Raw genomic sequence first — 14296 nt, 5'->3', positions numbered from 1 at the left:
TGAGAGCAAATCTCAATGGATTAATTTGAAGTGTTCACTGAATTGTGATTCCTTTTTAATTAATGATAGAATTAACCGCTTTGTTAATGCATTCCTAGAGGAAATGAGCTGCTGGCAAAAATCTGCGATGAACAAAAGCACGACACATCTCTCTTGACATTCATACAACTTTAAATTTGCCGATGTCAGGGTGCAGTCGCTCATGTTAGGTGGAATATGTCTTGAAAGAACATTGTGTTACACAGTGTCGCAAGACAAGACAGTGAGCTAGGCTAGGCGGTAGTTTTGTTTGAGGCCGATAAAAGCGGTGCGACCGAGCTGAAGCCTTATGTTTGCAAGGCAGCTCAATATATAAACCGTTCTACTCTACTCTGGTGTTATTGCACTTAATGTATTTTTGTTTTGTTTTGTTTTTTAATGGCAGAGAGCTTTAAAGCTAAATATTAGTGTTTGCCGATGAGTGTTTGTTGTCTGGGTCCACCTTAAAAAGAACATCCAAATGCCAAAGTAGGGGTTTATTTTGCAGCACCCGATCCAATCAAATGCATTATCCTGCTCTTTCTTTTAGCGTTCCCACTTCTATTCTTTGGGAAATCTTAAGTAGTCAGGGCTCAATTCCAGTATTATGACACCATTATGTAATTTGGCTGACATCATGCTTGATGAATTGCCTGATGATTGAGTAGACTAGTGCACTCTGGAAGAATCTGGTGTGTGTTTTAATGTCATGAAATGTCTTTCCTCACTCTCCCCGCTATCGTCTCCCACGGAATGATAGCCCAAAATGTTTGGCTTCAAATAAACTGCGTTCTGAAGAGACACAGCAACTAATGGTACTGCTGCTGATCCTATTTACCTTCTCGAGAGTTTGTGTGTGTACAGAACGTTTGTTCTATACAAACACATCTAAGACACAAACACATGCAACACTGATTTTTATCCACCTCTGTAGTCATGTGTTTATCATGAACGCACTGTTGAATGAGAATGAGCATTGTGGTCATTCAGTCACTATTTGCCAAACTATCAGGCCCACAAAAAACATTCCTCTACACAACAAAGTCCTGATTGCACTTTAAAAATGGACAGTTTACACACCCTTACACGCAAAGGACTATGGCGGAAATAAGCTTGTGAGCTTAATTATATTTTATCTTTTTGACTTATTATGTACTTGTGTATGCATTTCTGTCAATATAGACGTCAATCAATCAATCAATCAAAAAAAGACAGGTCCCAAATGAAACCACACTTGCAAGAATGATTTACAAATTAAATTCAAACATCCATGATTTAATGCCCACACAATGATAACATTCACTTCATTATCCAGGTAAGTTTGGTAATATTTTAATGATGTAAAAATATTCTAAATCTGAAAATAAAGACATTAATAGAAGAATGGTCTATGTCCGTGTATCATACTGTATATGGCCGAAGCTGTGAATGGACAATGACATGATTTAGCTGGTAAAGCCCTTTTAACAGTGGAGTAGTAGAGATGAACTGACTAACTGACTGCTCAGTACTGAAGTCAACATTGGACACTGTAACAAAACAGTAAAGATATGTCAAATGCTTTATGCTGGAAGACTGATTATTTTCTTTCTCAAATATGAACAATGGACCTATTTTAATGTGACAGGTCACTGCAACATTGTAGCGCCATTCATAATGTTTTGGCAATCCTTCCACGATAAACATCATAAATAGCCTCTTCAGGAAAGCCAATATGGAAAATAATTTTGGTCACAAGTACAGGAAAGCTAACTCATGTCCGGGTGGACCAAATACAGTACCTTCTTTAGCAAGGAGATGTATTGGTGCTGTAAATCTAAGTGTTTTGACTCCCTATTCCAGCATATTTTGTGTTTCTACACTTTTTTTGACAGTATACTTAGAGGTGATTTTTGTGTTCAGGCAAGACCTCTTGACAGAAAATCATTTCTTTCAGGAATAATCATAGGGGATGTGGAATTAAGTCAGTGTTGCAGGCTACATCCCCACAACTGCTTTTTACAACCCCCACCCCCTACCCCCAAGCCCACACTCAAATAAATCCATCAAAAGCACAAGGAAAATAATTTGATGTGAACTTTAACGGTATGGGGTGCCAGATCTTTATATCCAGTCATACTTACCATTTAATGAAATCCTATTTGGAATGTGCCTTCATGAGAACGTGTCACTCCTACGATGTTGAAATATGCTGTCTTGAAGGCCTTGCAGCGGTGGAGTGGAGGGGGGTTTTCAGGGTGAAGATGAATCTTCATCATTTCTGTGTCAGAGGATATAATATGATTGCACGTTGGGAACACGCCATTTACAGCGCTATCTCTCGTGCTTGCGTAAAAGGGGAGGTAAGCGCCACTCATGATCAAAATTAAAATGACATTTAGCTACAATCCCTAAAGATGACTTCATATGTCCACATCGCTGACTCTGTGCTCCCACAGAGCCTCCGGATCAGAGCCGGAACCAGAACTCTTTTCAATCTGATGTCCCCATTTTGGGCCTGTCATTATATTGTCCAAAACGTTTAGCAAGGACCCTAAATCTCTTGTTTTTTATAATTGTATTACGCTATTCCTATTCCCTTTATACTACCTGTGTACTGTCATTTTTAGTATTATTCTAATTCTTGGTTGTATCTCTTTTTTTCCCCTTTTCTGTGTCTGTCCTGTGTGTCTAACTGCCATGACAACTGAATTTCCCTCGTGGATCAATAAAGGTCTATCTGTCTGTCTGTCTGGAGGGGAAATGTGCCAAATGGTGCCCTTGAACGCCAAACCTTGCACTTACAAAACGCTGGCATAGGTCTAGTGCCACAGAAACATGGAAGATGCAAGTGAGAACAAAATACTTAACCTTGTTAGAATTTAAATGGATAGTGAAAATGGTCAAATGGTGGCCATAAACCTCAAACCCTGCGCTTACAATTTGGCACAGGTCTCATGCCACAGAAGCATGGAAGATGCAAGTGAGAACAAAAAACTTAACCTTGTAGAATTTAGATTCAATTTAGGACAATGAAAATGTGAAAATGTGCCTGGTCTTAAACCTCAAGCCTTGCGCTTACAAACCTCTGACACAGGTCTCGTGCCACTCTGGCATGGCAGAGGCACGTGAAAACAAAATACTTAACATTGTAGAATTTAGATGGACAGTGAAAATGTTCATGGCGGTGGCCTTGAAGCTCAAGCCTTGCGCTTACAAATCACTGACACAGGTCTCATGCCAAAGAAGCATGGAAGATGTAAGTGAGAACAAAATACTTAACATTGTAGAATTTAGATGGAGAGTGAAAATCTGACAAATGGTGAACCCTAAACTTTGGTTTACAAACCATTGACATGACATGGCTAACACTACTAATAATCAGGGTATCGACATAATTTCTTGGCAAATCAATCAACAACAAACTAAAATATAGCTGCAAGCAGCGATAAACGGGTCCGAGGCATGATAGGCAAAAAGCGATATGCAACAATAGCACAATAAGTGCTGTGTGACCACTGTAGCATAATGGCCTATGCTGTGAGACAGATAAAAATCCAGGTCTTAACGTCATCAAAAACATATAAAACATAAAATCGAAATGTTATTGGGGTCTAAACAGCACCAAGAGACAGTCATTATTTTCTTGCCGTGCCTATAATTAATTTAGTGGCATATTAGAGTAGCACAGAGTTTCAGCCTCCATGTAAACAACAATGGCCGCCGTTGAGGAAATCAGAGTGCAGGGACGGGGCGGGTAAACATCACATTGATTGGCTGGGGAACGGGGTGAGGGTCGGGTTTTCATTAGCTAACGGGCAAATGAGCCGAGGGGAAGATTTCATTCGCTAGAAATGCGGAAGGAAAACGAGGGGGAGATTTCATTGGCTAGAAATGCGGGAGGAAAATGAAGGGAAAAGAAGGGGGATTTTTTGGGTTGGCTGGAAAAGGAATGAAATTGAAGCCGGGAGCTCTGTGAATGGTCATATAATGAAGCGCCCTTACAGTCCACCAGGGGCTGAGAGATATGGCCACCCTGATGGTGTCTGTTGATATCTATACGTTTTTCCGTCCGTTATGAACCAAGCCCCTGTTTCGCTAACTACTCTAGATCACTGGTTCACAAAACATTTACCAATAAAGATTTTTTTTGTCTGAAAAAAAGAGTGGGAAAGTTGTTAGGCATGAGGAGACGCATGTGTGTATCGAAGTTTCATGGCTGTAGGTCAAACAGGGCATGAGTTGTACCTGTTCAAAGTTGCCATTTTCAATTGAGTGCTACAGCGCCACCCTTTGGCCAATGGTTGTGAGTTTCGTGCCTTGGCCGTTTGGCATAGCCCTCTACCATATTGCCGATTTTCGTAGAAAGTGACCACACGGTTATGCCAGGACAGAAAAAACGGCGGAAGAATAGTGAAAGCCAAGAGATACAAAGAGGCTTCGAGCCTATAGGCCTCGAACCCTCAATTATGATGATCAAAACAACACAAACCCATAGTAAACTTGAATGCTCTCTGGCTCTAAATAGACAGTACACCATGGCAGAATGTTTGACCACGGTGACTAAACTGAGAAACATCTTAACAATGTACAGACAGAGTGCACAGCCTGGACATCAAGAAAGGCCGGCGAACCTGGCTTCCCAGAGTGAGAGGACTGTGCTCTCACTGCAGTCAAGGAGTGATGGACACAGATCTTCACCTGACCACATGTAAATATAAAGATACAAGAAAATAAAAGGGTGATACCCAGGCAATCCCCTACTTGTTGGGTGAGAAAGCTGAATGTTCAATGTCATTAACAATGTTCAACTCTCATTAAAAATATCTCAAATACTAACCAGTAAATGCTTAACTAATGTACGCAGGACCAACTAATGGTGGGTGAATTAGCAGAGTCCTCAACAATTGGCTATGAGAGGCTGTTGATTTTGAGACAAATCTCTCTCCATAGTTTACAAATGAGCTGCAATCTGACTGGACTAAACCCCAGCAAGCTTGTCTGAGTTGGAGAGAGAGAGCCATAAGCCTCCATGGCCATTAGCCTGATTTATACTTCAATGTACAAAGGTGTCACACACTGAAAAATATCAGAAGTACAAGCTCGCTTATATATCGTCTATTTTTGGCAAAGCATAAATTAGGCAATACTGAACTGCAGTAACAGAGTGACTGCTTTTTTGCAGAGACAATTGGAGTCTTCCCTATTCTACCTTAAATGTTGTTTATTTAACCACTTATATCCTCTATACTTAATAATAATAATTAGCTCTTTGCTGAAAATAGCAGATCTACAAACTCACAATCAGAATAGGGATGCTGTAGGGTTCAAGTGGTTAACATGGCATAATGTAGAAAATGATTGTTCAAACAACTCTATGGTAATAAGGGGTGGAAAAACAGCAGATCTACAAGCTCATAACTTGTAAATTAGCTATGAGCTTATAGATCTGCTATTTTCGCTATTCGTCAGACTTGTATATAAGGCTTATACGTGTTAAACTCCTGTACTCCTCTTGGGCCAAGATTTCAAGGCTTCACAATATCAAAGATGGCGCCCCTCTTTATCTACCAGGCAATGAGAGCACGTGTTTGGGTAAATGTCACCTTGTGCGGATAGTGCCGCCCCGTCCCCTCCAACCCCCTGAAGAAAAAAAAACAGCAAACTGCAAATTCTATTCAAGAACAGGAGAGTGGGGCAACCATACCAGCATAATATCACAGAGTAGGCTATTCCCAGCACCGGCCTGTCGAGCATGATGTACGTAGTGGACCGGTATCTTCCCCACCAGAGCTCAGATTGTTTTGATATTTTTATTAACATGTCCTCAATCATAAATCACCCTGGGAGCTGAGGCCGATCCCTCCTTTCTGCGCAGTATCAGATTACAGGTGGAAGACAAAGTTATCGGACACCTTGCCACGTGTCTTGTGTTTAAGCCACTGTACAACACTTCTCTTGGTATCCATGCATAAAAAAAACACAACACAAATTCAGTTTACATTCAAATATAACATGGGAGCGGAATATAATATACATACTATTATGTAAATGTTTTCCCCATATAGTCTCCGTGACTCAACAGCAACCTTCTGTCCCTCATCTTTTTTTTCTTCTTTTTTATTATCGAAGCTGGAGATGAAACCAGTTGGACAGGCGGTAAGGACTTTCTGCAATGTCAAGTTCTGATGTCATATCGCTTTAAATAACCTCTGAGGACATCATTTTCTGTTATTGCGCATCTTCTGATGTTATCATGAGAAGAGGGACATATTAATGCATTGTTTAAGCACAATAGTGTGGCTATTTGCATAACAATAGGACCACATCTCTGTGTCTTGACTCTTTCAGCCAGGCAGCCGCTCAACTGGCACAGAGTCTCTGGACGTTCTGCAGCCGCACCACATTTTAATGTCATGCAAACTTGCCACTGTGCGCAAGACTGTCACACCGTCTCAGAGGGCTCAGGATGCTATGTGTAATTCCTTTAACGCGAGCCCATGCAGATATCCTTATCATTCTTGTAATGGCATGCACATGCCACCCTGCATCCCTGGCGCTTACACAAGGGAACTGGTAATTCACTTAATTCAAGTCAACTCAAACACTAGGGCGGTCAGAAGGAATTGTGCTTTCGTTCTTGTTTACAACTCAGATATATCGGTCAGTCAGCAACCTTTGTCCTTCAGAAGAAGTGATGTTGTGGTCATGTGAGATTCCGTTACAGGTCAAGAAAAATTCACTCATCATCTGGTCTGTAGCAGCATAGTGACTCACCTTTCAGAACAGATAAGAACAAACGTCTGGATGCAGGGAGAGAACACAATGCTTGATCATGACTTCTAGGTTTACGAGACACTCTCAAATTCAACTGCTTCAAGTTATATGTGGGGTACAGTACTACAAGAAAATACATTGAGGTCTCTTATCAACAGTTACTGTAGAGGGCTTGGTTCTTAACCACATGAACCCTAACGACCCCTATTGTGGGCATAATAGGCGAAAAATCTGCAAAAATAGAAGAACATTTGGCTGAAATAGGCGAAAAAAAAAGAATGGTCAATCTATAAGCTCACAAAGTGCCGCAACACGGCACGTTATGAGCTTGTATATCAATTTTTTTTACATACAGTGAAGTAGGCCTATACACTGTAGGTTTAAGTTAATAGTTACAATAGTAATTTTACACTTTTAAATACAAAGTTTTTAATGCTTTTGTTTCCCCCCCCTGTCAGAAAAGAGACTACCTACCTACGTTTGTTTCGTATGCAAACACCATCTGTATTTTGTTTAATCCTCCACCACGGGTAGCACATCACATATCACTCAAACCCTGGGCATTTGGCACTGGGGTTCACCGATTCAAATCTGCGTTGGTGCTTCAAAGCAGAAATATCTTGTTCGCATGTGGCTGGTCATGCCGTCAGTGTGTTCACCTGGATCACAGTCTGCAGAGGGACCAAGGTTTATCTCTCCCCTGATGGATCCCTGGCCATTCATAATGGATGGACTGTCCTAATGAGCTGTGATCAAACAGAAACCCTGGCTGAATTTCAATCTATTATGAGGAGACCGCCGTATACAATATCATTTTTGTTTTCAATGCAAGTGAACTGCGAGGGAAAATGTGATTTTGAATCACTAATATGAATTGTCCGTGCTGATACCAGTTTGGTTTTATACAGATATAATGGTTGCTAATTATGGGAATTACTTCAATCATTTCAAGCAGGTACACTTTGTTTTGACAGCAGCTGACAGTGAAGTCATTCATATTGCATTGGCCTGTCCCTGACTAATATCAACACTGTTTCTTTGTTTTGTTTATAACTCCATTATAATAGATTTTATACTGTTGTCAGAAAGACCTCACGTTTCATATATTCAAAGTAAATGGAAAAGAAAAGAAAAAAACAGGCCTTTCAAGATAAATTCGACAGTATATTTAGCCTCTGTGTGTTGAAGTGGATCTGTATATAGGGAAAGTTAATGAGAACCAACAGAGGCCAGTGTGTCTCAATGCAGGTCAGGGCTGGAATACAATGCTGAATTTGACCCTTAACCCATTAATACCTGGAACGCATCTGTGTCACTTTAGATTTCTTCGGCTATTCAAAAATAGCAGCTATACAAGCTCATAGCGCGGCCGAGCTATGAGCTTGTAGATCTGCTATTTTTGAAAAATTGTGAAAATGTATTTCTTTCGATTTTTTTCCAAAAACTGTTAGGATTTTGTTTTTTTTAAGAATGGCCTCGGGTCTATTTGGGTCTATTTTTACTCTCTGAGGTAAACGAACACTGTGTATAATGTCTGTTTGAACCACATTCACATTCATCTCCAGATGGAAAAGAAGAGGGTCGACAAAATTGAACGAGCGAGACACAGTGTTCAGACAGAGACGTACGGTACATTATGGAGACCACGGGCTGCCTGCCTGGATTCAGAGGAACATTTGTCTTATTCAGGTACGGCCCTGTAACCTTTTTGGTCTGCCATTTGCACCGACGCCCTGTCGGTGGGCATAGATGTAAGGTGGGTACCCACTTGAAGGGTGCCCTCCCCTTGTGTGCCTGACAGCCTCTCATTGCAGTCTGCTGTACCATGTGGAGCCCCAGATGTAGCCCGCAGAATAATCCACACTCCATACACTCATGGAACTGTCCATCTGGCCCCCGCGTTGCACACATTAAGCCCCCAGAACCATGCAGATACCGGGCAGACTCTCCGTAGCCCCCGTTGTCGTGGCATTTACCAGTTTCGTGTGGCGCGCGACACGGTGGAATGGCGGCGCTTCCCTTTTGCCACCCCGCATCATTCAAGAAAAAGGCCCTGCGCTAAGTTGGTGCTCTGCTGAGAGTCAGCTAGCTGTGACCGAGAGGTGAAAACAGAGAGGATGAATTCCTGGAGAAGCAGAGCTGAGAGAGGACGATCCTTTCACAGTGGCTGTGCCTCCAGGCACAAGCAGATAACGATGAAGCTCTTTGCCTGGCGGGAGAGTCGCTGACATTACAGCCCCGCATCACAGCGGACAATGTTTATGCATTCTGAGTGAAAAAAATAATCTTTCTTTTACTTCCAGCTTTCCTATGCAGATCTAACAGAAAGAAGGCTTGTTTACTTTCCCCTATCTGAAGCTCTTAGTCTTCTAAGCCTATGGCTTCAAGCCTATAGCTTGTGGTATTTAAATTTTGCTAACACGACAGCTCGATGTTATAGATTTAACAACATGAACCCTAGCGTCCCTATTCTGGGGGTGAACATTTGGCGAAAATAGCAGATCTATCAGCTTACGGTGGGGGAGGGGGCCGAGTATAGAGCCCTGGGGGATTCCAGTCTGCAAAGTATACTGTAGGCCAGGGTTTAAGTGGTTAAATACTATTAACCTATTTTTTTTTGGTTTTGTTACTGTGATCCATCTATATGATATTTAGCGTCTCTTGTACAACTGCTAGTGTTTCTGTGTCTGTGAGCGTTGTGTGGGACAGACGCAGCTCTCGCCCCCGTGTTCGTCACCACTTCACAGGCTATTCAATTAGCGGGAGAAGATGGGAGACGCAGCCATAATGGAGCTGATGAGATGCACAAGGACAGGTGACACTAATCAACGCGGCGCCCCATTGTCTCTGTGTGGGCATCATTAAGGAAGCAGCGCCATTTCAGCATTTTCTATTTTTTTTATTTTTTTCCCCCCCAGGCTTGGACACAATCATGTGTGCGGCGTGCATTCAGTACTTGGTCTTCCTCATCACCGCCTTGCAACATGTAACAGTACATCCATTGATTAAGAGTGTGTCAATCAATGGACATAATGGTGATAAAAAAGAACTATTCTGGAGAAGAAAAATCACCTCGTCACACAAGCAGGCTGGAGTGCAGTAATGTAATTCAAACGATATTTACAAGTGCAACAACATTGCAAACAGCTTTGCATGAGTATCGACAATAAAAGAAAACAATCCCGGTTTGATCACCGGGTAAAAGCCCATACAGTACCACATAAATAAGGCTATAGTGAAGTCCTTCTCACAGCCTGCCCCGGTTCGAATCCGACCTGAAGCGCTTTACTGCATGTTACCCCAACCCCCCCCCCCCCCTCCCTCCCCCGCCTTTCCTGTCCCTCTGGTAACCGTCATTGTCTCAAATGAAGCATAAATGCCAAAGACAAATCTTGAAAACAAAAACAATTGGTGCCTTGAAAAAGCGATTGTTTTGCAAAACAAAAGCTTTGGAAAGTGACTCACAGCAATTCTCCAGCAAGTCCACATACTGCAGTGTACAGTATGAATAGGTTTTAAAGTGAAAGCTTTTAAAGTGACATGTTCGCCTTCCTCTGTGCATCCACATACTGTACATACTGTACAATATGAATTGATTCTCTGGTGCGCTGGTTCTCAAACATTTTCATGTCACGGACCCCTAAATTGATATGTATTTGGTCTGGCTGGGCCCCCATAAGGGGGAAAAATAGCAGATCTACAAGCTCACAACGAGTTGCATTGCAACTTGTAGCTTGTTTAAACGCGGAAGACCCCCTGGAACCCCCTCAAGGACCCCTGGGGGTCCCCGGACCCCACTTTGAGAACCCGTTCTCTAGTGTAGGTATCATCAACCCACTGGTCCCAGTTCAGTTCCAGTATTCTGTATAGGTATTGTCAAACCACTGCTCCCAGTCTGGTATTCTGTATGCCCACTCGTTCTGTCACAGTGTCAAGAGGAAGCTCAGACGTTGTCCACTCTTGTCCACGTCCTGTTTCCTGTCCTCCACCTGGATGAGTGGGGCTGCTGACAAAGCGTGGCCTGTTGCTGATGCGGCCACGCGCCGATCCCACAGGCCTGGGTCCGGCCTGCCGTCCTCAGAGCCCCTGGCCTGGACCGTGAAGGAGCTCTGTCGAGCCTGCTTGTAACGACTGCTGATGTAGTGTGACAGACACCTGATGAAATATCACAAAAGCGCACACATTAGTTAAGCACCACAGAGCCCAAGCTCACAATTTGAGAATTGGGTATTTGTCTTGTCACGCAGCTTAAGAGGTTAAGTGAGACTGAAACACTGAAAACTAGAAAAGGTGCCCCTCAGTGCACAGGTCTCCGCCAGGTCAGGTAGGTTAGTGTGGGCAAGCAATGTTCGGAATTCGCCAATCAGGCTGGAATGTGAAAAATCGGACAGATCGGACAGATCCGTCTTGATCACTTGACTAAAGAGATAATACCCATTTGCATGATGTTTGGACAACATTTGTAGGAGTAATATAAAAAAAAAAGTTTCGCAAAAAGTGGCCTCCTGGTGGCGCTATAATAGGGCAATGTTGAAAGGGTGGCATTTGTTCCTCAACGTAGTGCGAATGTGCGTTTGTTCGATTTTGTTCAAAACTGGCCACTCCTGCCAACTTTAGATATCAATCTTAGCCAATCAGAAAAATCAAACAGATCCGTCTTGATCACAAGACTATAGAGATCATGTGTACCGATTTGTGTGAAATTTTGATACAATCTGGAGGAGTAATATCCAAACATGTGTTTAACATAAGTCGGCCTCCTGATGGCGCTATGAAAGGCAGATGTGAAAAATGCAGGGCAAAGGTTTTTCCTTGGCCTCAAGGGAGTGCACATACAAAGTTTTACACAGATCGGTGCAGTTATAGGTAAAAATACAAATCGGCCTGAAAAAAACATGAAAAATGTCAAGTGGCATTTCTTCCTCTGCCTAGTGAGAATGTGTGTGCAAAATTTCATGGAAATTGTATGTGGTGTTCATGATTTGAGGCATTTTGTTCAAAACGGAGCACTCCTGTAAACTTTGGAAGCCATTCTTAGCCAATCAGGATGTAATATGAAAAATCTGAAAGAGCTGTTTCGTTTAATAACTATAGAGATACTGTGTACCGATTTGCGGGATGTTTGGACAAAATCTGTTGGAGTACTGTCAAAAAATGTGTTTAGCAAAAAGCGGCATCCTGGTGGCGCTATAACAGGCTCATGTAAAACATTTGGGGCAGAGGTTCTGAATTGGCATCCAGGGAGTGTGTGTGCACAGTTTCGCTGTGATCAAGCCAACAGTGCCGGAGATTAGCTGTCCACAGACGGACGGACGGACAGGGTGCAAAACATAGTCTCGGCCTGGCGGAGACAATAATTTCTCTGCATCTTTCCTCAATAAACAAGCTCTTAGTGAATGTGGAAAACAATTCTGACATCCAGGGGTGCTGCTCGAACATTCCTGGCGTCTTGACAGGACATGATAATGGCCCACACTGATACTGTACCTCCAACCAAGTCCAGTGAAATCACATCTCAGTCATTCAGGAAAGGAGGTAATTCCTAACTGTGAACTGTTTGGATCACTGTTCACACACTGTTGAACACTGGGCTAAAGTGTTGTCAGACTAGAAATATTGCACTGACTGAGTATGCATATGAGTGCGTACCACGGCCAACACTATGCAGTTTTGAAGTTGTGGTATTTCTACCTGAGGTATGAGTGATCGTGGCATTTTGACCTTGCCGAGTGTGACCTTGTCGACCCAAAAGTTAATCATCTCTACGGGGAATAATAACTCCCATCAAGTTTCATGAAAATCTGCCCACCCATTTTCGAAACTTGACATATCACTGTGACCTAGATATTTGACCTCTTTTGACCCACAAGTTTATCACTACGTCAGTGACGCCTACTCGTCATCATTCCCACCAAGTTTCATGAAAATCTGTTCTTGAGATAATTTGCTAACAGACAGACCTTGAACTTTGACCTTTTTCACCTTTTTGAGAGAGAAGTTTAATCATCTCTGCAGGGCAGCCTATTCATCATTCCCTCCAAGTTTCATGAAAATCTGTCCAATCGTTCTCAAGTTATTTTGCTAACAGACAAACTAACAAACCGAATGGGGCGAAAACATAACCCCTGTCCAACTCTGTTGGCTGAGGCAAATACAAAAATATGCTTCAAATAGAACATTTTGCAGTTAGAATGCAATTGAATGCATGTTTCAACAGGAAAATTGACAAACAACTGTGCACAGTGGTGCATTTGTGGTATTTGGTACTGTTTATGTACAGTATATTATTTCCACATAGTCATGTGTCTGCCATTACGATACGATCCACAAGATAAACATTTTACCACAACCACACCTCAAACAAAATATTCACCACAGCACTTCAAGTTGCTAAAGGAGAGGTTCCAGAAAATGCAAAACATGTGTGTTCATCGTATCTTGTTTACTTGTGTATACTTTTTCCTTTTTTCTTTTTTTTTTTAGATGTTGGCTGTCTGTTGGTTTGATGGTTAGAAGTTTGGAGCTGATCGGTATGTTGTGGAGATATGGCTGAGTATCTACAGCCAAATATGTAGCCTCTCTCTCTACTGTCTGTTCATATCACCCTCTACAATCAAAAGGCACTTAATATCAATGCTTACAGCTTCATGCTGCCTGGCAACCTGTGAGAGAGGTTCTGGGGACTCAAGAGCAATGGTTATTTTCTCTCTGCAAAGCATGCACTGCGACACAACTGATGAAACCTTTTTTTATTTTTTATAAAACAGTTAATTTTGTACTTGAAATGTCACCGCTGTTAAGTATTGTTTTGTACCACGTGTAATTGCTTTTGATGCAAACAAAAGCCACTCTCCCAGTAGGCTAACAGTATGCATAACCCCGGTCCAGATAATAGGCTGTTCAGGCAAATCAACGTTTAAGATCAGGATTGAAGCATTTTCGTTGGTCACTACATCTATCATTTGCTCTTATCTCACACGATCGCAGCAATTTTCCCTCCCTTAATATAGGTTTGATGGGACAAAGAAAAGCTCAATTCTGGGAGAATTGGAAAACACATTTCTTGTGCTTCATGGTAACTAAACTGTCAACAGATAAGAGAGACCATAGTATCAACTCCTGGGTAATTCATCTCACCATCCCTTCCCTTGTATTTTCTTTTGTAGCAGCTTGGAAATATGGTTTGAGGCCTTTGCTCAAATGTCACAGCCAATGTTTCCTCCAAACACTCACGCGATGGAAGGTTTAACCACTTGAACCCTAGCAAGGCAAAATGTGTGCGAAAATAGAAGATCTACAAGCTCACAACGTGTCACGTTGCGACTCGTTATGACCTTGTAGATTGACTATTTTTGGTGACGATATTTAGTGTATAGTGAATGAGGGGACCTAGTATAGAGCCCTTTGGAATCAAGTATAAACCAAGTATAGAGTTGAATTGGTTTTAAAGAAGCACGCTGAAATGATAATGCATGCGTTTCAAAGTGACCGCAAAGCCACCCCTGCGCTCTCCCCGGACCAA

General features: G+C 42.2%; 1 protein-coding gene across 1 annotated transcript in view; it reads right to left on the bottom strand.

Moving 5' to 3' along the window:
• Positions 1 to 10114: 10114 nt before the first annotated feature.
• Positions 10115 to 14296, bottom strand: part of LOC308087430 (uncharacterized protein) — a 91650-nt gene continuing 87468 nt past the window's right edge. Inside the window, exon 5 of the mRNA XM_080431275.1 lies at positions 10115 to 10929. Within this exon, the coding sequence (XP_080287401.1) occupies positions 10698 to 10929 (232 nt within the window). The 3' untranslated portion in view covers positions 10115 to 10697. The remainder of the gene's footprint in view (positions 10930 to 14296) is intronic.

This window comes from Gymnoscopelus braueri (genome assembly GCF_963280865.1).
Source record: "Gymnoscopelus braueri genome assembly, chromosome: 6".
NCBI lineage: Eukaryota > Metazoa > Chordata > Actinopteri > Myctophiformes > Myctophidae > Gymnoscopelus > Gymnoscopelus braueri.
The sequence above is the reverse complement of the archived record's forward strand: the minus strand, read 5'-3'. Positions and strand labels throughout refer to the sequence as shown.